Source organism: Ixodes scapularis, unplaced genomic scaffold (genome assembly GCF_016920785.2).
Source record: "Ixodes scapularis isolate PalLabHiFi unplaced genomic scaffold, ASM1692078v2 PGA_scaffold4__175_contigs__length_147842914, whole genome shotgun sequence".
NCBI classification, from domain to species: domain Eukaryota; kingdom Metazoa; phylum Arthropoda; class Arachnida; order Ixodida; family Ixodidae; genus Ixodes; species Ixodes scapularis.
The window spans coordinates 66,969,633-66,994,139 of record NW_024609879.1 but is presented as its reverse complement, the minus strand read 5'-3'; the positions used below and the strand labels follow the sequence as shown (position 1 = coordinate 66,994,139).

Below are 24,507 nucleotides of genomic sequence, written 5' to 3'. Positions count from 1 at the left end.
GTAACGTGCGACATCTGTGCTGCAGCAGTTCAGGTGACCACAACGCCTGCACATAGCCTCCTTGGGCTCAAGAACTATGTCCCCAATGTGCTGAAATGCCCCTCTGAGGCTGCAAGCACACTGTTTGCAAGGTGCGAAAGCGTATTTCGGGAGTCTCATGCCTTCTGAGGCTGCAAGCACACTGTTTGCAAGGTGCGTAAGCGTGTTTCGGGAGTCTCATGCACAACTTAGTCCGCGCACAAGGTATCCTGGACAGCTTGTCAGCAAGGATGGCCGCGAAATGCCAGTGTGTTCAGCTGCGCGAGTGCCATGACATCAAAACTAAACTGATCAGGCGCCTCCGCCATGCACGGCTGCAACTTTTCCTTCGTGAAAAAAGTCGCAAGGCTGCAGCTAGGGCAACTGAGAACAGAGAATTTGGCAGCAAATCAATGGCAGCGCTTCGCAGGAGGAATTACTAATTAGTGTTTTAGTGCCTCAGTGACGTCAGTAGCCATTTCCTCCCTGTTGTCATTCTTATCTTCTTTGCTTTCTTTCTTGTGTTTGGGATGGCACTTATTCTAGCATTGTTCCTGTATTGAAATCTTTTATTATTATTATTTCGTGCCTGCTAAGCATGTTTGTAGCTCACACTGATTTTTTTATGTTCTGCATGTAAGCCCATGTGCAACTTCTCCTCTAATGTGAGCTTGTCCTTTGATCCCGCTGTTATCATATTTACTTTCTTGGTGGACACTTCCTTCAATCTGTGCACTGTTTGCGTGTGTGTCTTTTTTTTTTTCTACTTATCGTGGACATTGTAGCCACCCCTTTGTTTATTGTGCCTGTGCATGTAAGCTTATGCCAAGACTGTCTTCTAATGTGCACGAGTTTGTTTCTTCCCCCTGTGTTCTTCTGTTTGAGTTTTCTTTTAGCACATCTTGAGTTCAATACACTCATTCTGTGTTTACGTTGTTTTTTTGTTTTTTTTTTTTTTTCTTACTAGAGATGTTTCTGGCCGTCTTTTGTTTTGTTTCTTTCTCGCATGTAAGCTTTCGACATTCGCAAAACTTATACGCTTCTGCGAGCCTGTCCTATGCAGTAGTCGTTCAATTCTGCTTCTGACAGGTTGAGCGACGTGAAAACATCTTCCGCTTCTTTACCCATGGCGTACAGAAATGTCTTTATTTAATGCTTCAAAGCGTTTTGGAGATGGAGTTTAGAAGTGATCTGGTAGCATTCCCAATGGGTAATCCATCGCTTCCAGTCGCTCGGCTTCCAAAAATCTAACTTCTCCGGTAGTTTGACAGCGAACGGGTTGAAGAAGGAAGGCTCGCTGCTGGTCTGGGAGGCTGAAGGGCCGTAGCCGTCGCTGGTCCCATTCATGGAGCAGGCCTAGTGGAAGGTTCTGCTTTTTTTTTTTTTACGAGGTTTCTTTGAACTGGAGTGTTTTCATCTTGGCCTCGGAGATGATAGAGTCCTGTTGCAAAACACAGTAGCTGCCATCATCTCGCATTATCAAGAGGTGTGTGAAAAAGACTTGGAGCCTAGAGGAACTTGGAACATAGTCTTTATGGCACTCATACTCTGAACTTTTTTGACTTCAATTAAATACACGTTCCCAATCGAATGCTTCTTTGTGCGACAGATCCCAAACTCATTACCAATGTTGCATCCGTGGGCGCAAAGACATTAGTATGTTACTATGACATGACTTTGTCGTTACATCAGTTATCTGGTTTACAACTACACATTCAAGTTACATCGTGGCAATTGAAATAAGAAAACTTGAGGCAGCCATTACGCAGAAAATCCGCAGCAGGTAGCTGTACCCAAGAATGGCTGTGTCGTATGGATTGCTACGAAGAATAGACACATTCATCCTTATGATATTTTTTTTCTCTGCGTAATGAGATACCCTTGGAGACGGTTTGCGTGCTCCTTCCTGGATGTGCCTTCGTAGGAGATTAGTATTGAATGTGATATCTTACCCACATAACACAGTGCCTTCTTTGATGGGTTTCTAGCTCAGTGCATTTTGAGGTTCATCTCCACTCCTTGTTACCACTTGACTAAATATCTCGTTTCATCAGTGACTTCCCAATCATTACGGTAAAACATTTTATTAACACTAATGAATAAGCTTGCGATCACCGTGCAAAGAGAGTCCAGCTAAAACTTGCGCTTCAGTGTTAAAGTACTTCCATCACAGTCGAGGATTTGTTCCCAGATGTAAATCAAGGGGTCTTTTCTGGATGTGACAATACTATGCATGATAGCCACAGGAAGGTAAATTTAAAGTGTCACCTTTGTCGCCAGCAAAAAAGTGTGATGGAAGAAGACCTCTCACAAAAAACAAAAAAACGCTGACATTGATGAAATAGAGAAACCTCTACAACCTAATAAAAAATCACGCAGTGCCTTAATTTACTGGAGAAATGATGCTCATACAAGAAAAGACAGAAGCAAGAAAAAGCTATAAGAGTAAATTAGCACAAACAAAAAATGGAAAGAACCCGGTACTGCTTCCACCACTTTTCGTGTCATTACCTGCTTCTGATGATTTAAACCCTGAGAGTAGCAAACCGTTGTTGGTGATGATATTGTTCTCACTCGACTATACTTTTCATGTTACATTTAATTGCAGCATTTTTTGACTCACCTATGTGTTATTAAGAAAGTACACTGAGCAATTTTTGAACTTGGTCTAATAGACCAGATATTGGTAATCAGATCTCAGGTGGTAATGAACCTATGTGAAGAGCTATAATGTATTTAAGAATGTATAAGCTTTTGCAACTGAAACATCTTTGTAGGCTGTGGATACCCATGATTTTCCTGTGGTTCCTCCCCATGCCCTTCAAATGAAGGTATGAGGTACCAAGAGTTTCATCAGTGGAGTGTTCCAAGAAAGGTTAGAAATCGACGTTAAGAGTGTCGAAATAATTTAGACTAGGAGGACAATCTCCTGACTAAATACGTCCCATTATCCTCAAACTTGTCAACTTCATCGAAAAACGAAAATGTACTTAGGAATGCGTAGAAATTGCGAGGAACAAATCTTTTTTATTAACGAAGAGGTTTCCAAGTTCGGACTGTGCGCAAAAAGTTGTGGGACAGTGCCAAGGCGAATAGAGATGGCGGAGAGAAGACTACATTATTGTAAGACAAATTAAAAATGGGTGACGTAATGTACGCCTGGGATGGAGAGAAGGATGAGAAAGTAACACTGTCCTCGCGTGCCACGTACAAGACTCCCACCTGCTCAACAATGATCGGTCATGTCCAACAGCAAGAAAGAATGGCCAACAGCAAGAATGTCTAGAGTATAGTAAATAAAGTCGTTGACCTAGAGCATATACTGATTGAACATGGCCCACACGCTGTCGTCATTACTGAAATGTGGCTGAATTCTTCCGTGCTGAATTGCGAAATCATTCCACCGGGTCTTAAATTTTTCAGAAAAAAACGGGATTGTAGAAGGGGCGGCTTCGCCATAGTTGTTAAATACTGCTTAGATTGTAGTGAAATAGAAACAAATGGCGACAAAATTAAGCTTGGTCATGTCGAATACTTCTTAGAAGCTGTCTATCGACTGCCTGAAATGTTAGAATTTGTAAATACACCTAATGAATTTCTTGGCCAGCTGCGTACGCACTCTTGGAAAGTTATTATTGGTGGTAACTCTAACCTTGCTGATATTAATTGGGATAGCTTAGTTTCAGCATCTTGTGAAACGCCGTTATCCTGCGCTTTACTGGAAATTCTTTTTTACATATTTTACAACATAAAAAACTAGAACGAGCAAGACGTTTTTGTCTTTTATGCTCTTCCCTTTTCTAGAGAACGTTACCGATAAACACGCTGGTGCGACCAAGCAATTCATGCACCGCGCGAAGCAACATTACCGAAAGTTCCCGTCAATCACGACACAATATCCTCAAAATGTCGCACCAACTGACGTTGTATATTTATACCACGTCGCGTGATCGTCCACGCAATTTTATATTTCTCGAATGTTAGCACTTTTTTATACACAGGGCAAGCCAGTTTGCAGGGCATAAACCTACCTAACCTGATGTGCAGTTTTTATAAATGTCTCTGTACTTAAAAAAAAACATACTGTACACAACTAATTTCAGTCCCTCGGTAAAGCATGACAAAAACATTAGAGGAAGCAGCTTTATCTAGACAACTGTGAGTCTACACGCAAAGGCCTGAATCATTATATCAGAGGGAAAACCACACACTAGTATGTGAACATCTGCATAGTAAAAACAGTATACAAAAGAATAAATGCCCCCCACGGAGTAGACCCCCACGTAGTTGTAAAAGATGGACATAGAACAAAGTAAATTGCACTTGAGTACCATGAAAGTGTATTTTCGGAGTCAACGCAAGTGCGACAAGTGTCGTTACCGCTTGTAAGCGGAAATGAAAACTGCTTTACATTTCAAGCATTAGCAGCTAAGGTTTGAACTCGTGGAGGCAAGGGTATCGTTCTCTACCTCTAATTACTTTTGGGTGTCAAGCGAACGATATATCTCACTTTACGGGTAAAACAGCGCAAACAAGGTCACAGGACAGAAAAGATGCACACAGACGGAGCGCCGACTGTCAACTGTTGATTTCGAAAGAAACGCCCAACGGCGTGGTCACACCAAACAAAAGTTACATCACGACACATCACCGACACAAGTTGAAGCCCCTCAAAAATGCCAACTCACAATTATAAAGGTCTATCGAAGGCGCGCTGACACAGTTGTTTTTGAACTTTGAACGAAAGCGCTCCGTCTTTATGCATCTTCTCCGTCCTCTGTCCTTGTTCGCGCTGTTTTACCCGTAAACATGCTTCACCAACTAGCCCAAATTGCAACGATATATCCCAGGAAACTAAAAGTTTTTTTCAATTTTTTTTTTTACTAATGCACTTACACCTTTACATTACATAGCGTACAAGCTTTTCAACAAAGCTTGAGTCACTTATGCGAGGGAGAAAAAAAACTGAGATTAGTTAATGAAATCTGGACGTTAAACAAATAAACAAAATGCAACTGGGCCACCTTGTCATAACCGAAGAAAAAATACAACAAACTTTTGTAGCAAATAAATGGTGATGGTTGGTGATTTCCCCTCAAAATCGGTTCAACACATCAAAAGACATGACTGGTTTTCAAATTTGGTCTTCACCATTTTTTTTTTATCTAAAAAGTTTTTTTGGCAAACTAGAAACGTGATGACAGATGAAGTTTAGGCAGCACGAACGGCTCCCCATGGGTCACAAGATGTTTGATAGTGTGGCATGAATGCTTGAAAACTCACTCCAGTAGAACAGAAAAAAAGGGCAACATCTTGTTTCCTAGACTAGCTGCTCGGCCTGCAAGTTTTACACGTAACGTCACCAAACACATCATTTTCACGTGACATCACTTCCCCTATTCTCGCCCGCCGGCTGCCATGACCACCTACTGAGAAGCAGACGCGGACGGCCGCCACCGCTCGTGCGCTGCTCAATTAAGACATTGCTACAGCGTGTATCGTGCGCACGTTACAGCATCCACATGCATAACAACAACACAAAGTTTCCAAACGAAATACAAGATATCGGAACTGAACACTTTAACTCAAAATATTCATAAAATGCATTATGCAAACCGGCAAGGCGTCAAAAGCGGAGGTCGTTCACCGCGTTCATAGTCCAGACGCTAAGTAGGCACGCAGTCGGGGTTCGTATCGTCCACGAGCAACGATTTTAACGTTGAAAGAATTTGCGTCTTCTACTTTTGAAATTGTTTATCTTGTCAGAAAGGACAGAAAACACATCTTCCTTCGAAATGTTGCGATTCTGCCGCGCAAACGCGAGGCAAAAGTTAGAATATTTCCCGACCTGCAGCCGCGAGCGGAGGTCATGAGAACCACGCGGCATTGCGTCGATGGGGACTTATAAAAAGATAGGAAGTAGGCAAATACCTGCTCGATAAAAGGCAATTTTTCTATAAGTCTGGATCGTTCCAACATTGTATATAAATGCGTCAAAAAACCTGCTATTACCGACAAAACTTTTATTATAGGGAGTTTTACTGGCGCCATCTACCGAGGTCACAAAACCGTCAGCTCTATCTTCTACCGCTAACAGCCGCCAGAAGCCGGAGGGGGATGGGGGCAGAATTGGAAGTGGATCGCCAGACCCGGACGAGACTTTTCTCCTTTCGCCATGTTGATCGTGCTGCGCAAGCACGGGGTCACGAACGAGTGAGTTCTCGCTGCTCACTGATGGCTCTAGGGAGAGAGCTTCACCGGAACCCCGCGCGTCCCCCGTTCACGTCACAGCGCACGTGACTCGGAAGATGGTGAAGCAGTTGAGAGTGGCCGAAAACCTCAATCTTTGTACTTGTTTCAAATAAAAACTAGGACATGCAGGCAAAAGGGTTTTTTTGTCCTTTACTTCAGAAAGGTTGAGACACCAACTCTGAAATTATTTAAGCAGACCACTGATATTGTTGCACAGTCCCTTTAATTAAAGACGTGTCTATACATGTTTGCAAGTCCGGTCTCAGAGCGCCACCATCTTGCTCAGCGGGGTGCGCTCTTGGGCGCGGCCATGATCCGATTACGACGCCTTAGCAAGGCTTCGTAAGTGGATTATAAAGTATCCAAGTGCATCCTAGCCGAGCAAGAAGGCAGCGCCCTGAAGCCGGACATGCAAACGTGTATACTTGAGGTATTAAAAGTCGCAGCATCTGAGCTGTACAAGCTCCCGCTGCCACCGAAACACTGGCTTCGTTCGATTTACCGGCACGTTCTGCCCCGGTGCGGAAAAGTGTAGAGCGGTGTACTTCCGGTCGTATCTCAATACACGTAACAGAAGTACATTGCCCTACACTTTTCTGCACCGGTGCAGGAGGTACCGGTAAATTGAAAGAAGCTACTACCAACGCAAGCGGGTTACGAACACCCCAGAGATAAGGAAGCTCGGCGACAAAGGTAAAATCAGAGAGAGCAGCAGCGGCTGTCTAATCTAGTAGGTGGTTCGTCAGTCCCTGCAGTGTGACGCTACCACCAGACGCTGTAAAGCTCTCTTAGCTGCTGTGGCAAAGCACATAGGGTAGAAACGTAAAGTTTCAGCAATCTATGTATTACGGATAACACATGTATGCCTCACCAGTAATGAAGCAACGACCACATACACAGTTATTGTCGAGGTTCTTCGAAGTTTTCCGGTGTATGCGAGCAAGTCACAAGCTTTGGTGTTTTTCGGACAGCAGTTTTGTGGCATTGTGTTACTTTCCGCTGTGGAGGATTTGCTTCTACTGCGGCAACCCCTGTGACCGCAACCCCTGTGACCGCAAGTCCACATCACACGAAACAACGCGCACCGAAAACGATGCAGCAGTGGCCAGCGTTGACGGTGGCAGCGTCCAACCGCGTCTCACGAGCTTACGGTAGCATGCGTCGACACCAAGACGTCTAGCTTGGTCCAGTAATGATGACATCATGTAAAGGCCTTGCCTTCTAGGTAGTATTGCGTCACTCCACCGAAAGAAGCGGAAAAATTTGAATGTTGGTTTTTGCATCGCCTTTATTTCCCGCTTTCTCAATAGCTGTTCTGAACTTAGATATAATAAATAGTATGCCGGGAAGAGTAAATCCTCGGCAGTATTCCAAGGATGTAAATAGTTGAAAAAAAAGTCTTGTCGGAGGTCCATTTCATACCTCTCCTCAGAGAGGCGGCGTCGAGACTTCGACGACGTCCACTGACGGGCACTCGACCTTGACCAGGGTCACCTCCCCACCCTTCCCTGGCTCCATCAAACTCTCCAGCAACTCCGACACGTCGTCTTCCGTCTTCACTACGGCACCTCCTTCGTGCACAGCTGGCGCTGCCTCCTTGGACGGCAGCTTCTTGTGCCGCAGCTCCTTGTGCTGGATCAGGGAGGCGATGCTGTTGAACTGCCGCCCGCACACGTCGCACCGCGGAGTGTCGCCCCAATGCACTCGCTCGTGGACAGTCCTGTCCTTTTTGTGGGCGAACAGCGCGTCGCAGAAGCTGCACTTGAAGTTGCCCTCCCTGTGAACCTTGAGGTGCCTGACGTAGTTGGCCTCCACCGCGAAGCCCTTCAGACACGACTGGCACTGAAAGGGTTTCTCGCCCGTGTGGGTCCGCTCGTGCTTGACGAGGCCGGAGCTGTTCTCGCAGGAGTACGGGCAGAAACGGCACTCGTGAAGCGCCTTCTCGCGTCGTATCTTCCACCTCCTCGGCGGGACAAACGGAGGACCTGCGCTACCCCGCTGGCAGGGAATCGCCACTTGTGCCGCTGGAAGAAAGGTTGCCACGGGGTACATGTTGAACTCTGCGGTACTGCATCGTGGACTATTGGCGACTCCAGCAAAACCGACGTTGCGTAGCAGCAACATTGAGAAGCTCAGGAGAGGAGGTCGTTTTGACTCTGTTTCTGCTATCACTGCTTAGTTCCCATAGGCAGCATAGAAACAAACATTGTTTCCAGTCATTCTTTCTATGCCTCCGTCGTGTCATTCCTACGCACTGACTAGGTTTCTACAGTCAAAAAAATCTTGATTTTACGCTGCAAGGAAAGAAATTTGTGCTGGCCCGCGTGCTGAACGGCAAAAACGACCTCCTTTCGTTCGCCATTTTGCCTGACCAGCGCGCCCCCTATTGTTCGCAGGGTTGCCAGGTGTGTACACTGACCCGCCAAATCTCTGCGAGATATAGCCCAAAAATAGCCAAATGTCGATAAAAAAAATAGCCCAAAAATAGCAACAAAAAAAAAAACTGACCATTTGAAACGTTTATTTTAAATACAAAAAACATATAATACATTTTTATACATGGCATAGAAATATTCACACCACCAGCATCATTAGTTCACAGGACCAACGACAGAGCGCGGGTAGATCACTGTGGACTGCGTTGTGAGATGAACTTTTAGCCATGTGTAGAGACATGTGTCGTTCTGTTTTTCTCTGTCCCCAGTCTCCAGGATGTTAGAACATAAATAATGAACACCCTGCTGTGTGCTCTGCAACGGTGCCCAAATGCCCCAGAAATAGCGTCCCTTGCACGTTCGGCGAACTTCCTGAAACGCTCATACAAGCGCATGACAACATACCTTCCACTTAATGGGACGCTTAGTATCGGGTCATGGTGACCAGAATGGCGTCACGGGAAAACTATGCAGAACTAAACACACAGTATAGGTGCACGCCAATCTACAGACAAGCTAAAGAATGCGCAGAACACGTGCTGCTGGGACCGCAAGGAATTGCGCCGTTTTTGGTTGAGATGGTGGAATAACAGCACATGCATGGCATTCGGACAAGATTCGGGGCTAAACAATTGCACAAGGTGCGCAAAGAGTAGACGAATTCGCTTGCTGTCGCATACTTGTCGGAGTTGAAAGACTGAGGGGCCAAATGTTTACGTAACTTACTCTAAGAATACCATATTTGAACCTTTAATCCTAAGTCCTCTGAGGCATTTTGGTGTGCCCAGCACGAATCAGAAATAGCCCAATACTAGCCAAATAGCCAACTACCACCTTTTCCTGCCAACTGCAAATAAAACTAGCCCAATTTGGCTATTTATAGCCCAACCTGGCAACCCTGAAATTTGTTTGCTGGAGTCACGAATAGACAAACAAGCAGCTCCGACGTCGCGCCGCTGCGGTGGTGCTGGTGTCGGCACCGCGCGTGCGCAGAGACCCGATACACGCGAGTTGAACGGACTGCGCATACGCCGCGCCGACGGCGGCGTGACGTTGGAGCTGCGGTCTCCGCCCTCACAGATTAGCCCTTCCCACAAAGCTCCCTGACCGCCACGATTGGTGGCTTCCTCCTTTCCAGCATTGCCCTTGTTAGGGTGGAGGGTGTGGAGGGCTTCGTGGGGGGAGCTGATCTGCGAGGGTCGAGACCGGATTTCTCATTTTGTCGTATGCAGCTGCTGTTGAATCGGTACTGCTTCAATACAACTCTAAAGGACAAACACTACCATTTTTCATTCAAAGCCACGAATTACATGAATCAAGGGCAAACCTTTTTTTGCCGATAATTACTGCATTTGATTTCCTGAATCTGGACCAAAAAGTTTTCAGTAGAAGGGCAAAGTGAAGCACTTTCAGCCATGCTTCAAAGTAGTGCATACCAGAAAATAGGAAAAGCACTGCTGAACAAGAGCAATAAGTATGTGTTTTTTTCCACGTCGAAGCAGAACATCTGTATGGCTGTGGTACATTACGCCCTTGATTTCAACTATATCTTATTCTGTCCAATTTATGAACTTTTATTTTTATAGGAACAACTGCTATTCTGTTAATTTGTACGAGAAAATTATGCACAAAATATTAATTCCCAGATAAATTAACTTAGGTAGAGCTTCAGCAAAAAGAGTTTCCAGGAAACAGACCTAGTTACTCTTGTTCGATTGAACTACCTTATACTATATCCCTTTTAGAGTTCTCGAGTATGTAAGCAACTTAACAGTGAAGATGGGATCCAAAACTTATAAACATAAGGGCTGGTTTTGCTTCTGTAAAACAAACAATAGTACCCTCCACGATTTAAACGACTGCTACAAGCCACAAGTGAGACGAAGAGTACTAAACACCACAAAGCAATTTGAAGTGTCAATGATAATATTACAAATGTAAGCAGAACTATACTCCATTGCAGGTTAAGAAAAGGAAGACAAGTTCCTCCCACAAGGCCCTTCGCCCTCTCCACTTTAGCAGAGGAACTGCTGGAGAGGAGGCGAGTCCACTCTCCCCTCCAACGTTCGGTCTGCTAAACTAGAAAGAGTGGACTGCTCTGCGGGAGGAACTTGTCCTACTTTTCTTAACCCGCAACAAGTGTAGTCTTAAAATCTGAGACTATACGAATGAGACGCCAATTGTAACTGTCACACTTCTCTGCAGACCCAAACCAGCTTTCCAAATGCCAGGTAATGAAATGGATACAAAACATATCGACATGAAACAGATGGTACAGGGCATACAATGTCACATCCACTTATAACAAACCGTGCTGCTGTGTGCTAAACGACACAAAAAACACCATGAGCTATTTGTACAGAGCAGGCCATCCACCGGGTTTCATATGAAGGATATGCCGGTCATTGCTAAGCTAGACAATTAATTCCAGCATGGAGAAGATAATGTGCAATGATTTTAACGTTGAAAGAATTGGCATCTTCTGATTTTGATATTGTTCACCTTGTCACAAATGACAGAAAAGACACCTCCTTTTATCGAAATGTTGCGATTCCGCTGCGCAATAGCGAGGCAAAACTTGAAATATTTTCCGACCTGCAGCCGCGAGCGGCGGCCATGAGAAACAAGCGTCGTGACGTCAGTGGGGAATCTTGTAGAAAGATAGCAAGCTGTGCGAATACCTGCTCGATAATGGTAACTTTTCTATAAATCTTGTTGTTCCAACACCTCCTTGTGCTGGATTTATTTTATCTATCTTGCAGACAACACATGCAAAGGCAAATATGACAATAATCTACCATTTACATTGTTCATAGCATGCAAATGGTCAAATTGCAACTTTTTTTCACACAATCTTTTTGTTCATATGTCACAAATTTTAGCACACTTTTAAGTGTGTAGTAAATGATTTTGCAGGCTATTTAAGGTACCATATTGCCTGGATTTACCTGATCCTGTATACAATATAAAGGTGTTTGTGTACTCTGAACACCACACATGGGTACATCAGGTGATTTGAGCACCTCAGATGAAGCATTGGTAAAACATTTGAAGGCATTTAATTTTTTTTTCTTTCATGGATGCAAATCCACGAGGTACATGTGAGAAGCATTAAATCAAAGGGAGAATGCATAACATAATAAAACTAAAATACCAAGCATGTGCCCCCAACACAATAAGTGGCTACCTTTGAACCGTTTGAAAGATAAGCAAAGGATATATCCAGCACCAGGGGCATAGCCAGGGGGGTAGCCAGGGGGGGTGTTTTCGGGTTAGAACATACCCCGAAATGTATCGTTTGCCCCCCTTCCCGCAATCCAATCAGCCCATTTTCTTTTACACCGCTCTATGTTTCTTTCACGACTCCCCGCATTATCAAGACAAAAGATCAGATATTAAGTTTTTTGGTCCATTCCGCTTGCCAGGATAGGAATAGAAATAAGCCCACAAGGAGGTATCCAAGGGCGTAAAGATTACCTGGTCATTATCTTTTCAAGTTGTAAGAAAAAGCTTTCACGAGAGCGTGACCTCGTGCTGAACGATAGACATGTCAAATTGAGCGCGTAGCTCGCACCACAGTGTCAGCTTACGAGTGAATAGAGTTGCAAGAGAGAGAGAAAAGTATGCGAGCTATGCCTCCCCTACTTTTACAACTGACGCGTGCCAAGATACAAGCAGGAGGAACCACGAAAAACGAGTCTCGTGTGATGAGTGGCAAGCAGTTACCGGATGCCCCAGTAAGTCGCCGTCGCATCTCGACGCATCAAACGCTACCCTGCGAATTCATTTTTAGCTGGTTTTCGTTTCATGGAGAGCACAAGCACATTTGATGTATGATTACTTTCCAAATAAAGTGAAGGCTATAATCAGAACCTCTTTTGTCAGCACGCGCCTCAGCTCCACAAGCTGCATCGCCGAAGCTACAGTGGCTCACACTTGTTGTCAAGAGCAAACTCTTTACGTATAGGGGTAAGTCTAATTTATTACATGTGTGCTCTTTGGGCACTCGTGCATTAATGTGTTTGCTTAGCAACTGAAAGTATGGTGTTGTGTTTGGGCTTGGCTTTTGTTATGTAGGGATTACAGTAAGAATGTGAGGTGAAACCGTTTCCATAGGGTTTTGTTTGCACACTTCCCGTCTCTTTTTACATCAAACTGCACCACCAAAAGAAAACACCCCCTGAAAAACATTTCTGGCTATGCCACTGTCCCTGACCCAAGCAAGACTTCTAAATTCACATGGTGCTCCTCCTCATTGAACGCTTCTCCAAGCACTCTGGTGCAAAACAGTGAAGCCTTTCCTATCGTGTACCCCATCCCCATTTTTGCTCTTGGACATAGCAACTGCACGTTCCCAATTACTGAAAAATTATCTCAAACTTTTGGGTGTGCACTGGCTCAATATTTTACGATAAAAACACAATGAACACTTGATCTATGTTGGCAGTTTGTCAAAGATATAGTGTGACTTAAAGATAGCGAGTGAAAAAGTTCTCGCATTCGCAGAGCTGTCATAGTTGAGACAGCTAAATGACTCTTTGGGAAGAGATAAACGGTGCTTTAGAATTTAAGCCTTCCCGATTCATCAGTCATGACAGGGGCGTACAAATTTTACCTAAAACCCATTACACACACACATTATGATGTTCACGTGTAATGGCTATCGAGGATAGTTTCACACATAACTTTCTTTGGCGAACACCACATGGCAAGACTCTACTGGCAACCTGTGTAAACTTTCCAACAAAGTTTTAAGACATTTGACACAAAGACACCTCTTAAAGGGCCCCTGAAAAAAGAAATACTTTTTATAAACAATAGTTGGTACACACGTGCCAAAAAAAAATTTTATACAAAAGAAAAATTTGTTTAGAGCAATAATGACGATTAGAGATTTATTTGAAATTCTGCGAGCAAGGTCAATGACGTCAAGGAATGATCATTCGCTCAACGAGATGGTCATTCGCTCTTTCCACCTCAACGTGAAGGCGAAGCCGATCCTCCTCCATGTGCCCGAAATACAGAGAGAACACAAGGGGAAAGGAGGTGACTATACCGACTAAATCGCGTCTCGCGCCTTCAATATTGCTCTAAAATATTTTTTTTTTTTGTGTAAAATTAATTTTTTGACATGCGTGTCCCAATTAAACTGTTTTAAAAAAAAAAGATTTTTTCTTTTCAGGGACACTTTAACAGGGAGCCGCAGAAGTATTTCCTGATGGGCAGAAATTCAAGTTCCATTTCCTCTTGGCCTTCCCATATTCCTTTTGCACATGGGAAACAAAAGTCTCCTTCTTTCTACTCGAAGTATGGCCTTTGACGACCTCCAAGAAATCACATAATTGAATCTGAAACATTCCCCGCTACACAAGTACTACTAGTGAAGATGCTGAAGCACAAAAGGCATTTCCGAAATCTCAGGGAAGTTATTGTCGACTAAAACTGAGAAAAAACTGCTCCCTGTTATGTGTCGCTTGTTCAAGTGTATATGTATAGTTCAACAATATCTTAGAAGCTTTGTGCAGCACTGTGGTAGTCACAAAAAGGAAAGAGAAAAAAATTTGTTATACAAATTTTGAGCGACAGGATGATCGCCGACGGGCACATAAAAGCGACGTTTGGAATGCACAAAAAAGGAGTCCGGGATAGAAGAAAATGCTTCTTCCTACTCCTCTCCAACTGCTTGGGTTACGCTCTCCCCACAGTAACTTTGATAACACAGCAGACAACAACTAAGATGGAGTTTAGGCCAACATGTCCCGTGAGTAGCAAATTTAGACAGCCACGTCTCGTAACCATGTACATCTCCAGCCCCTGGAAATTTCACCCTAAATGTGTTGCCTATAATAACGAATCAAGGTCAAGATCGCAAGTAATAAACAGCAATCGCAAGCAGTGGCGAAACTAGGGTCAGTGGCACCAGGGGCTATGGGCTGCCGTGAGACCTGGCGTTACCTGCCACAAGACCCACCCATTGGCCACAGCAACACCCCCCCCCCCCCCCCCCCCCCCTTGCCATGCCACGGAGTGCAAGGCCACAAAAACCATCGTGCAATGGTCTCTGGCCACTTCCACTTCACGCCTTACATAGTCTTATATCCTTGTAAGTGGCGAGGGAAATGCCCTGCCTTCACTTTTATACACAAGGGGTACACATCACCCGGAGTGTTCTTTAGGTTTGTTACCTGCAGTCATGACCAGAGGAGAAAAGAAAGTGACCACTAAGCGGAAGGCTAAAAAAAAAGATCAAACCACTGTTCAGTGCTGAGGTTTTGTCTCTTTCTCAAGAAGGGCAACCAACAAGAGACAATGGTGAAGCTCTGGAAGTACTGTATGACCCAAGGGCTTAAATAATGTTTTTCTTTTTCTCTTATGGATTGCCTTTTAAAAGCTGCATTCATAATAATGAGAGAAAAGGGCATCTATTCACCAACTTTGTTCTCAAACTAGCTGTCCATAGCCCAGACTGCAGATTTATATATTAGAGAGGCAGAACTGTGTGCGGACAAATGGGTCCACAAAATGTTTGTTAATGTAGCGGACCGTCCACACTGACGGGGTCTATGTTAACAAGACATACCTGCACCGCAGACTTTCAATAAGTAAAGAAGACACCTTACAACCTGTCGCCTTCCCTTAAAAAAGGAGGCACCGAAACTCCTGCGGTAACCTCAACCGGCGGGCACTAAGCTGCGACGGCGTTCGGGTCCTTGTGCAGACTATGACACGTCTTCCGTCTTTGCCGCGGCAGGGACGCACGCCGCTTCCGACGGCAGCTCTCTATGCCGCAGCTCCTCGTGCTGGAACATGCAAGCGATGCTGCTGAACTGCCGTCCGCACACATCTCATCGAAGGCTGTTGCCCCAGTGCGCTCGCTCGTGGAGAGTGCGGCTCTTCTTGAGCGCAAAGAGTGCGTCGCAGAACCTGCACTTGAAGCTGCCCCCCCTGTGGACCTTGAGGTGCCTGGTGTAGTTGGTTTCCACTGCAAAGCTCATCAGGCACAACCGGCACTGGTAGGGTTTCTCCCCCGTGTGGATGCGCTCGTGCCTCACGATCTTGGAGCTGTAGCTGGAGGTGTATGGGCAAAAGCGACATCCAAGCACCGTCACCTGGTGGCGGACCTTCGACCGATCTTGCGTGCTTGCCAGGCGAGGAACCCCAGCCGCTTCTGCTGCTGGGGAAGGAATGCATTGCATGCTTTAGGCAATGTGGTACCACCCTGTTATCCCCCCAAAAATGTGAGCACTACTATGTTGCGAGCGTATTTCGCCAAATAGTTACCGCTTTGTACGTCCAGGACAGAGAATGTCATTTGGGAAAGACTGTATCCAGGTTGATTGAGGGCACACTTCTAGCTCAGAAATGCCTGTTCTGAACAATTTTCGAATTTCAATTGCACCACGGCATTCTGCCTAAGGCTTTTGGCAAAAGGAACATCACAAACCTCTGTTCCTGCATCCCCTTAAAAGCACAATTGGCAGTGCATGCTACACAAGAAAAAGAATATACAGAAAAAAATGGCAATGAGAATGTGTCCTTTCCTTGCATTCTTTTCGTATTAGGTTACCACAGAGATGTTTTTACATTCCATGATCTTTCACATACATCAAGTAGTTAGGGCTACATTATAAATAGCCCACACTGACTAGTCTTATCTTCTTTCTTTGATATCAGAAAAATGTTTTCCAGGTATACTGTTGTGCGTTTGTATGTAACTACTGGATCATTTCTGAACATGCTAGGAGTGTTCTAGTGAAATGCTTTTATGCTGTGTGTGTACTTGTTTGGTGTTCTTTATACAAATTCTTTGGATATGTCATTTCCCAATAAAGGTTTTGTGTACTTATCAAGTACCCGGTCGCATTTTCTAAAAATGCTGCAAAAGACGTGATGTTGTTCTTACGGCCTACACCTGATAAGTGCCAATTTCTTGCTGACACAAGACATAAACACCAAGAAATGCTAACTCTGGGGGGATGAAATGACCCCTGAGAACATGAAACACTAAATATAACAGTCTTTTTACATAAGTATGGAATTCTTTATGCTTTTTCCAATTCCATTCTATCGGTTTCCATGAAAGGCGTTTGCACCAGATACTGATTCCTGGAAATATGAACTTTTGTTCTGCGCGATTTTTGAACACCATCTCTTTTTTTCATTGTGAATTCCTGCAATTGTATAGCTAGTCAAACGGCAAAGCCATATACCAGATTCAGAAAAGTCCAAGTTGTCCTTCCACTATGTGAAAGAAAAAGAACATCACTTGACTACTCAAAGCACTCTTAAAATCCTAGCAAATAAAGGTCACTAAATACCACAAAGCTATCGAAGTGCAAAAGATAATTTTGCAAAACTATACGCAGATGACTAATATATATATACAAAGTGTCTCCGCGAAAAATGTAGTTTTTTTCACCGCAAAAATACACTATGCATCGCCGAACTTTCATTCTCCGCCCAAAGGAAGTGCTAGAGGTCCGAACCAGATTCCAAGGTTTCAGCACCGATATTTTATTCAAAAGTTATAAGTGATTATCTGAAAATGTCAACAAAAAAAATGGGGCCCATTTTCGCCCGTTTTCAGTTTCTAGTGCCATGGAGCTCCATGCAATTGAGAGCTCTGTTGGCCACTGTTTTCCCATTCAAATTTTCAGAAAATCACCCCTACTTTTGAACAAAAAATTGATTCGTGCTGGTACTTTGCCCTCTGGTTCGAACCTCTAGCCCTAGCTCTAGGTGCAGGATGAGCATTCGGCAGTGCATAGTTTACTTTTGCTGTGATAAAAACCCTTTTCGAAGACATCCTTTACAGGGTATATATAAAATAACTTTGCAGGGTATATAAAAAGAACAACTCCCCGACCACATGAGCCAGAAGGTGCCAAGAGTAGACAAAATGTAACAAGTACTACCTTTATAGGTATGTCTTAGCATAGACCCAAAATGACTTTGCAGGTACCAAGACATAAAATTAGTACCAAATACTCTAGCAAGTAATGAACATGGTTGAGAAACAGCACAGAACCAGTCAAGGTCATAGCCCTTCTCACAAACACCTCTACAACTTACCGTAAAGTACCGGGCAAGTGCCCACTCACAATTGAGAAATAATCGCGGAAAAATGGAAGATGGGCGCTTGTCCGGTCATCCATCTTACATATAAATGTACTGTGCGTATTTTCTCAGATCTTACAAAGTTGGGAATTGGCGCCTAGTGTGTAGTGGGCGAATGTGCGGTATTTTACGATAGATGTGCGCATTATACACTCAGAAAAACAATGCGCTCCTTGTACAGAGCAGCCGCGCAATGAGCACAAGGCCAGCGGGTAGAAATTAAAGTAAATTAGTTGCTGCTCATGCACCAAAACAACTAAGTCCACCTGACATGCCGGAGAAAATGACTGAGGATTAATTCGTGCCACTAGGGATCTAGATAGCCCTAAAAATCTTCTCATCTGCACATAACTGGAATGAAGGTGTGGTGCTATTTCCGAGTTCAGATCAATGCACCATCTGTGAGTAATGGCTGCTTATAAGTTAAAACTAGGGTTCCATATTTTGGGGATTTATATTTCCTCAAATTCAGAATGTTTTGTTTTTAAAGGTTTATTATTATTATTTTTTTTTTTACACATTTGGCGTTTTTTGAAATATACGTTTGGTGTTGGACGATAAACTGGGGTTTATCTTGAAGAGAAAACTAATGCAGGCATGGGATTCCCATACCTTTGGAGAATGTAAGCGTGACCCCTAAGTTCCGGAACATTTGGAAAATGGCTGAAAATGAGATAAGATGAGACAAAGAAAGATGAAATAAGAAATTAGACAAGTTCATTAAGGGCTGCACTCTGGGTCAATGCAAAATAAATGCTGCAAAAAAAGATTTTCTTCCCACGAATCTTGGGTCTTTCCTTATTCAAGGAAAGCTCCAATTCACTTTTTTCGTTTTTCTTTATTTTTGAATAAATTCACTTGGAGGTTAATTTTTGGGGCTTGTCGGTTACACGTGTAACCCTATTTATCATGCCGTCGGAATTATATTAAGCACCTCGATCATGAAAGGATGAACAGCAAAATATATCTGCGGATCGGAAGCGCTCCTGGGATACACAATAGATGGTGCTGGTGTCTTCTCTCATTGTAGGCGGTAACATGTGGCTGCAACGAAGTCGACTGCACTGAAACGCAAATAAGTAAAGCACCCTTAAAAGCCACACAATGCCCCTCATGGCATGCTCTGCCTAAGCGGTTCACAGTGTTGCTGAGACTACCGTATTGACAGACTCTCGCACATTTAAACAACTCCCACAACATTTAAACATGTTTCCATTGGCATTTCTCATAAAAGGCACTCCTTATAAGTCTTATAAGAAATGTTGGTTGCACAATTGAAGGTTGTAGCAGCGTAAAAACAAAGGCTAGGCGACAGGCTACAGTTGAAAAGAAAAAAGCACTCAGTACGCAGCAGACGAAGGTAAAAACGCAAACATCACTGAAAACACCGTGTCGATATATCACGGTATTTCCCTCCCGAAACAATGTCCCACGCGACCGCTAAAGGCACGTCCGCTTATAACTGGTAGAATGCTTAAGGTTAATAAATTAATCTATAGTCCGGCTGGGGTAGGTTAAGAAGAATGTGACAGGCTGCTCCCACAAAGCCCTCCACCCTTTCCAATTTAGCGGAGAGAACGCAGGAGAGGAGGAAACCACCAATCCTGGCAAGCAGAGGGCTTTGTGGGAGGGAATCGTCCAGTTTTTCTTCACCCGCAACTGACTCTAGGTGCAATCATTTGAAGTAGGGGGACAGGAGAAGTTCTGGTTGCTTCTTCTTGTTCCAGGCGAAAGAGCCGGGAAGAGCGAAGACTGGGGCACCAACAATTTGAATGCCACATCTTGCCGTCAACTTGCCCAAGCTGCCGGACGAGAGTGGAAAGAAATGGCACGTTATACGAATACTGCATAAGCAATTCGTAAAATTTAATGCTGTATTTTTTTACCGCCAAAGTCACGAAAGTGCCCCCCAAAAAATATTTACCGCTTTCTTCTTCTTTGCTGCAAAATTAAATTATACGCGTTGCCGAATGTGCTGTCTCTGCCCAAACGTAGCGCCAGTAGTCAGGGCACGACGCCAAAGTTTGAGCACTTATCTCGTTCAAAAGTAGTAGATGACATTTTTAAAAGCTTGATAGGAAAATGGGACCTGCTCCCATTAGCTGATGACGTACCGTTTGGCTATTCATGGCCTCTATCAGCCGGTTCCACAATCCATAGTTTGTTTTTGCAATGAAAAAACAAATCACTGTGTACATTTTTTTTAGGGCCGGGATATCCGGTATATCTCGATGAATGTTTGCAACAGACCATCCAGTACACTGGCTAGACAAAAATGCCCTTACTAGTTACTCATAAGCACCGGAAGTCTGAACAGTGTGCAGTGTGCTCCACCGAATACACAATGGTCAAACACAGAATGGTCACATTGGCCTAAGAGGCACTCCTACTAAGTCACATTTCTTGGGTTACCAAATCTTACCCTTTCCATCAATTGGAAACTATGCAGTTGTAGTGATCTACATTGTGCCAACATGATCTAGATTATTACAAATACATGAATTAACTTGCCTTGATTTAAGACAGCTATTTCCGCAAAATTAAAATCTCAATGTTTATATCTCAGTCTCCAACGGGTCTCGATCAGTGCCTGGCCAATAACACCGGGCGCCCACTCCAACTTTGGAGATAATCGCAAAAAAAAAAATGGGGGATGGGCCCTTCTCCGGTCATCAATTTTACATATAAATGTACTGCGTGTATGTTCTCAGATCCTACAAATTTGGGCATGGGCGCTTAGTGTGGTGTGGGCAGATGCACAATATTCTATGGTATGTTTAATAAATAATTGGGTTGTTTGGATGTTTATACAGCCTAGAACTTGGTCTGCCTCACAGGGGCGACGAGTCTCCCAGCTGAAGATGAGAAATTTAGCCAGTGCGGTACAGCCGCTAGCCTGGGGTCTTTAACGTGCATCACGCAGTAGTGATACACGACCGCACACCGGTACGATGCTCATCCAGATCGAAACGGGCAGGGGTGGGGCTCGAACCCAGGATCCCTGGGTTCTGCAGCGCGAGCTTTCGCTCCACGTGCTCCGAGCTGGTGTGCGCTAGACCACTCGGCCACCGATCCCCCCATGGTATGTTTATCAAAACACTTCTACCGTAGAGTGTGAAAAAAAATAAATAAATAAATAAATAAATCCTTCCTTGACTGCAATTGATGCAGTCAAGGAATAAAACTCAGAACTGCCACTCAGAATGCAGCACCTTGCAAAGCTAGCTGGAACAAAGACGAAATGAGACAAACACAAACACAATCTACAATGAATTATCAGTGTGACACAGAGTGTGCAAATAACAGTACACTGTAGCAAATGATGTCAAATCAAAACTCTTGAAGCATAATTGGGAAGTATAATTGTGTTACTTAAAAAAAAATATTGTGCAATTGAAAATAGTGGCTAATCTATGCAGTAAGGGTTTTAACTGAAACTATCTATAAAGCAAAGGAACTATAAACATTTTGAAAGTAATTTCAGTTAACTGACACTGTGATAATACAAGAAGTGTGGCTTATTTCAATGCATCTGGATGTTCCACAGACATTAAACGGCTTGGTAGAGACACCGTGTCAAAAATAAATTTTACACAAAAGAAAAGAAAAAAATTTTAATACAATATTTACGGTGCGAGATTTATTTTAAAATCTGTGCTCCAAGTCCATGACACTACAGAAGGGTCATTCACTCTTTCGACCTCAATGATATGGTCTTTCGCTCTTTCCACCTCAATGTGAAGGCCAAGCCGATCCACCTCTCCTCTCTGCGCCCAAAATGCCGAGAGAAAACAAGTGGAAAGGAGCTGACTACCGACTAAATCATGTCTCTCGCCGTCAATACTGCTCTGGAAAAACTTTTTTTTTTTTTTGCATAGAATTTATTTTTTGACACACGTGTCCCAACCAAACTGTTTAAAAAAAAAAATTATATTTTTTCCTTTAGTGGTCTTTTTAACAGTATGCCAAAATATGGGGTGACTGATATAACCAGGCTTGATCTAAAATGGGACGTAAAAATTGGCGTCTGCACAGAGCAATCTCAACTTTTCGTCAAAAGTACATTTTAAAAATTATTTTTTTCGTTATTTTTTTTAGATTAGAAGGCATAGCTCCCTTTCTGTAAAAAAAATAGGGCCAAGAAACTTGCCATAGTCAATGGCGGACGGCAATGCTTACGACCAAGTCGAGTGGTGGGATGTGATTGGTGCACGTATCGATAGACGGCGCTACCTTCGTATCGAGACTGCTCACGACTACCATAGTTTATTAAAATGAACACACTCTTTTTGTAATGTACCTTTGCTTTAAAAATGAATGTGGACAATAAAAGCAAAACTTAAAGTAAAAAATTAAAACTGAATGCAGCTGCATAATGACAGCACTTTTGCTACCAACAAATTTCATCTGTGTGTCGTCTGCTTTCTTTCGCTGGTCGGCTACAGCTCCCGCTCCCCGCTCGCTCGCTCCCCCCCCCCCCCTCCCCCCCGACGCCATCTATCAATACGCGCGACAAACGCGCCCCTTCACTCAACTCGGTCGTCTGCGTCGCCATTCGCCGTCTACCCTGGCAAGTTTTTTGGCCTTATTTTTTACAAAAAGGGAGCTACACTTCACAATTTTACAAGAAAAAAATTACTTGTCAATACACCTTTGACGAAAAGTTTAGACTGCTTCGTGCGGGCACCGATTTTTTTGGCCCATTTTAGGTTGAGCCTGGCTATTTCAGTCACCCTATATAAGCAGCTTTGTTATAAAGGCTACAGGTCTGAAAAGTTTGCACCCAGAAACGTATGTCATCCACCTGTTCACACCAATAACAATGTTATGGTAGTTTTCCTCGGTATCTCGGTCATAAATGAATTCCACTTATTGTGCCATATTCCACTGCAATGAACACTGGGGACAGCACAGATTTTACTATATCGACTATAAGTAAAAATATGCTACATTCTGCAACTAGAACACATTCATATACCATCTGATGCAGAACTGGTACATCCAGACTGTTAAAACACCATGTTATAAATAGACCTTTTGCAAAAATTTATAAAGACCACATGCAAAGCATGCACTGAATTATGGCAATGTCCTTTATGGGAACGTCCCTGCCGCCTTGCATTCATCTATGTGACACTGAAGAGAATGAAAGAAAGCGAGGGTAGCGCAGTTGCTCGCCTGGATATCCTCTATTGCCTTCGAGGACACCTCTGTTGTCTGATACAGCCGGTTCTATACAGGCAGTTCCCAGCATTCCTTTTGACGCTGCAAGCTTTACAAAGAGTCAATGAAGACAAATTAAAAATAGTGGTGGTTTGAGAACTGCAAGACCAGAGGTTAATGCAAAAAGATAGCGTTCAACCCAACTTGCTGTACTGGGTGTGGCCATTTCGGCTTCCTACAAAAAAGTTCCCGCGTGTGTGAATATTTTAACCGCACATATTAAGCTTGTGCTTATTTCCTAAAGACAAAATATTATGTAGGCTGAAGGAAGAGACTATAAATGAGCAAGGACCTGTGCCTTGCTGGGCTCCCACGCGGCAAACAGACTGGCCTGTGTAACTTCAGCTTCAGACTTTTTTTTTTTTTTTTTAGTTCCTACACACAACGTTAGAACTTATATTGGCTCAAATTTCTCAATATGCTGGGCTGGTCAAAATAGCTGTGATATGTGATTCACTGCCCTCATTTCGACTTGAAAAGATGGAAGATGAGGCAGACAGTGCGTTCAAACAATGGCACCCCTTATGGGTGTTAGAAAGTGTGAATATTAGAAATTTACAAGAAAACATGCGTTCCTCTAGTAACTATCTACCAAAGTGAACCAATAGCTCATGCCATCACAAACAGAAAATAAAAAAGCACTTTTGCCGGTGTATGAAGCTGGGACCATGCGTCACACCTGAGCTCATGCACGGCAATGATGTCACTTTGCATGCACCAGAGAGCAACCACAATCTTCGCAACTACTTATGCTGTCTGCTGATAAAGAGCATAACAAAAAAAAAGGGGGGGGGGGGGGGGGGGAAGAAGACGGATTTTTTAATATGGTTGGGAAATAGTAGAAGACCCAGAATGAAATAGATCGAGGACGACGTAAAACGAATACTGTCGAACGATGCCATCGCGAATGAAGTTCCTCCCCCAAGGGCCCAATCCACCATCCATCAAATAAACGCCGCCACGTCTAAAAAAAAAAATAATAAAAAAAGAAATGTAGTTTTGCAGGTCTGCACAAAACGCCTCGACGTAATCGCGCGTAAGAGTTGGAATTCCAACCTAAGGAAAGCCCTCACTCGTTTAGAAGCAAAAAACCAACAAGCATACTCACCTCGCCTCCAAGGTACGAGGTGCACGAATGACTTGGATGTAATTAACCTCACCCCGTGGTCACTCGACGACACGAACTCACCGCCGTATCACTGAATCACTCGATATCACGTATATCACACTCATTCAACCATACTCACGCCGCGAGTGTGAGTGAGTTCGCCGCGGTGTGCAATATCACCATCAGAAAATTTCGAGTTTAGTTCGATGATGAATCGATGATCCAAGCAACTCGAGGACGGTTTCTGCCGCAGCCATCAAGCAGTTGATATGCAAAGACGCAGAGTCTACCGATAAAGGCGACGGTGCCTGCGCTGCAGCGAGAACTGTGGCGAAATGCACGCGTCTTGCTCAG

General features: G+C 43.8%; 1 protein-coding gene across 8 annotated transcripts; it reads right to left on the bottom strand.

Annotated features, from left to right (window-relative positions):
• Nucleotides 1-7,544: 7,544 nt before the first annotated feature.
• On the bottom strand, nucleotides 7,545-24,500 carry LOC8026153 (zinc finger protein GLI4). 8 transcript variants are annotated; one of them, XM_042293218.1, is made up of 5 exons: nucleotides 24,154-24,500; nucleotides 23,001-23,094; nucleotides 19,476-19,624; nucleotides 15,815-15,879; nucleotides 7,545-8,294 (listed from the first exon to the last, which is right to left on the bottom strand). In XM_042293218.1, the coding sequence occupies exons 3-5, from the start codon at nucleotides 19,601-19,603 to the stop codon at nucleotides 7,699-7,701; spliced, it is 789 nt and encodes a 262-aa protein (XP_042149152.1). In that variant the 5' UTR covers nucleotides 19,604-19,624; nucleotides 23,001-23,094; nucleotides 24,154-24,500; the 3' UTR covers nucleotides 7,545-7,698. The 8 variants fall into 8 exon arrangements, 4 of the variants coding, with proteins under 4 accessions (XP_042149152.1, XP_042149154.1, XP_042149151.1 ...); XM_042293220.1 differs by lacking the exons at nucleotides 19,476-19,624; nucleotides 23,001-23,094 and having other exon boundaries at nucleotides 15,815-15,876; nucleotides 24,293-24,500; XM_042293217.1 differs by lacking the exons at nucleotides 23,001-23,094; nucleotides 24,154-24,500 and having other exon boundaries at nucleotides 19,476-20,491.
• Between the last annotated feature and the right edge of the window lie 7 nt (nucleotides 24,501-24,507).

What these genes read in the sequence shown, in the direction of transcription:
- LOC8026153 (XM_042293217.1), bottom strand. Translation starts at nt 19,672, where the DNA reads ATGCAGTATTCGTATAACGTGCCATTTCTTTCCACTCTCGTCCGGCAG. An exon ending in GCACCTAGAGTCAGTTGCGG is followed by an intron (nt 15,880 to 19,475) that starts GTGAAGAAAAAC and finishes TTCCTTCCCCAG; the next exon opens with CAGCAGAAGCGGCTGGGGTT. An exon ending in GGTCGAAGGTCCGCCACCAG is followed by an intron (nt 8,295 to 15,814) that starts GTGACGGTGCTT and finishes CCTTTCTTCCAG; the next exon opens with CGGCACAAGTGGCGATTCCC.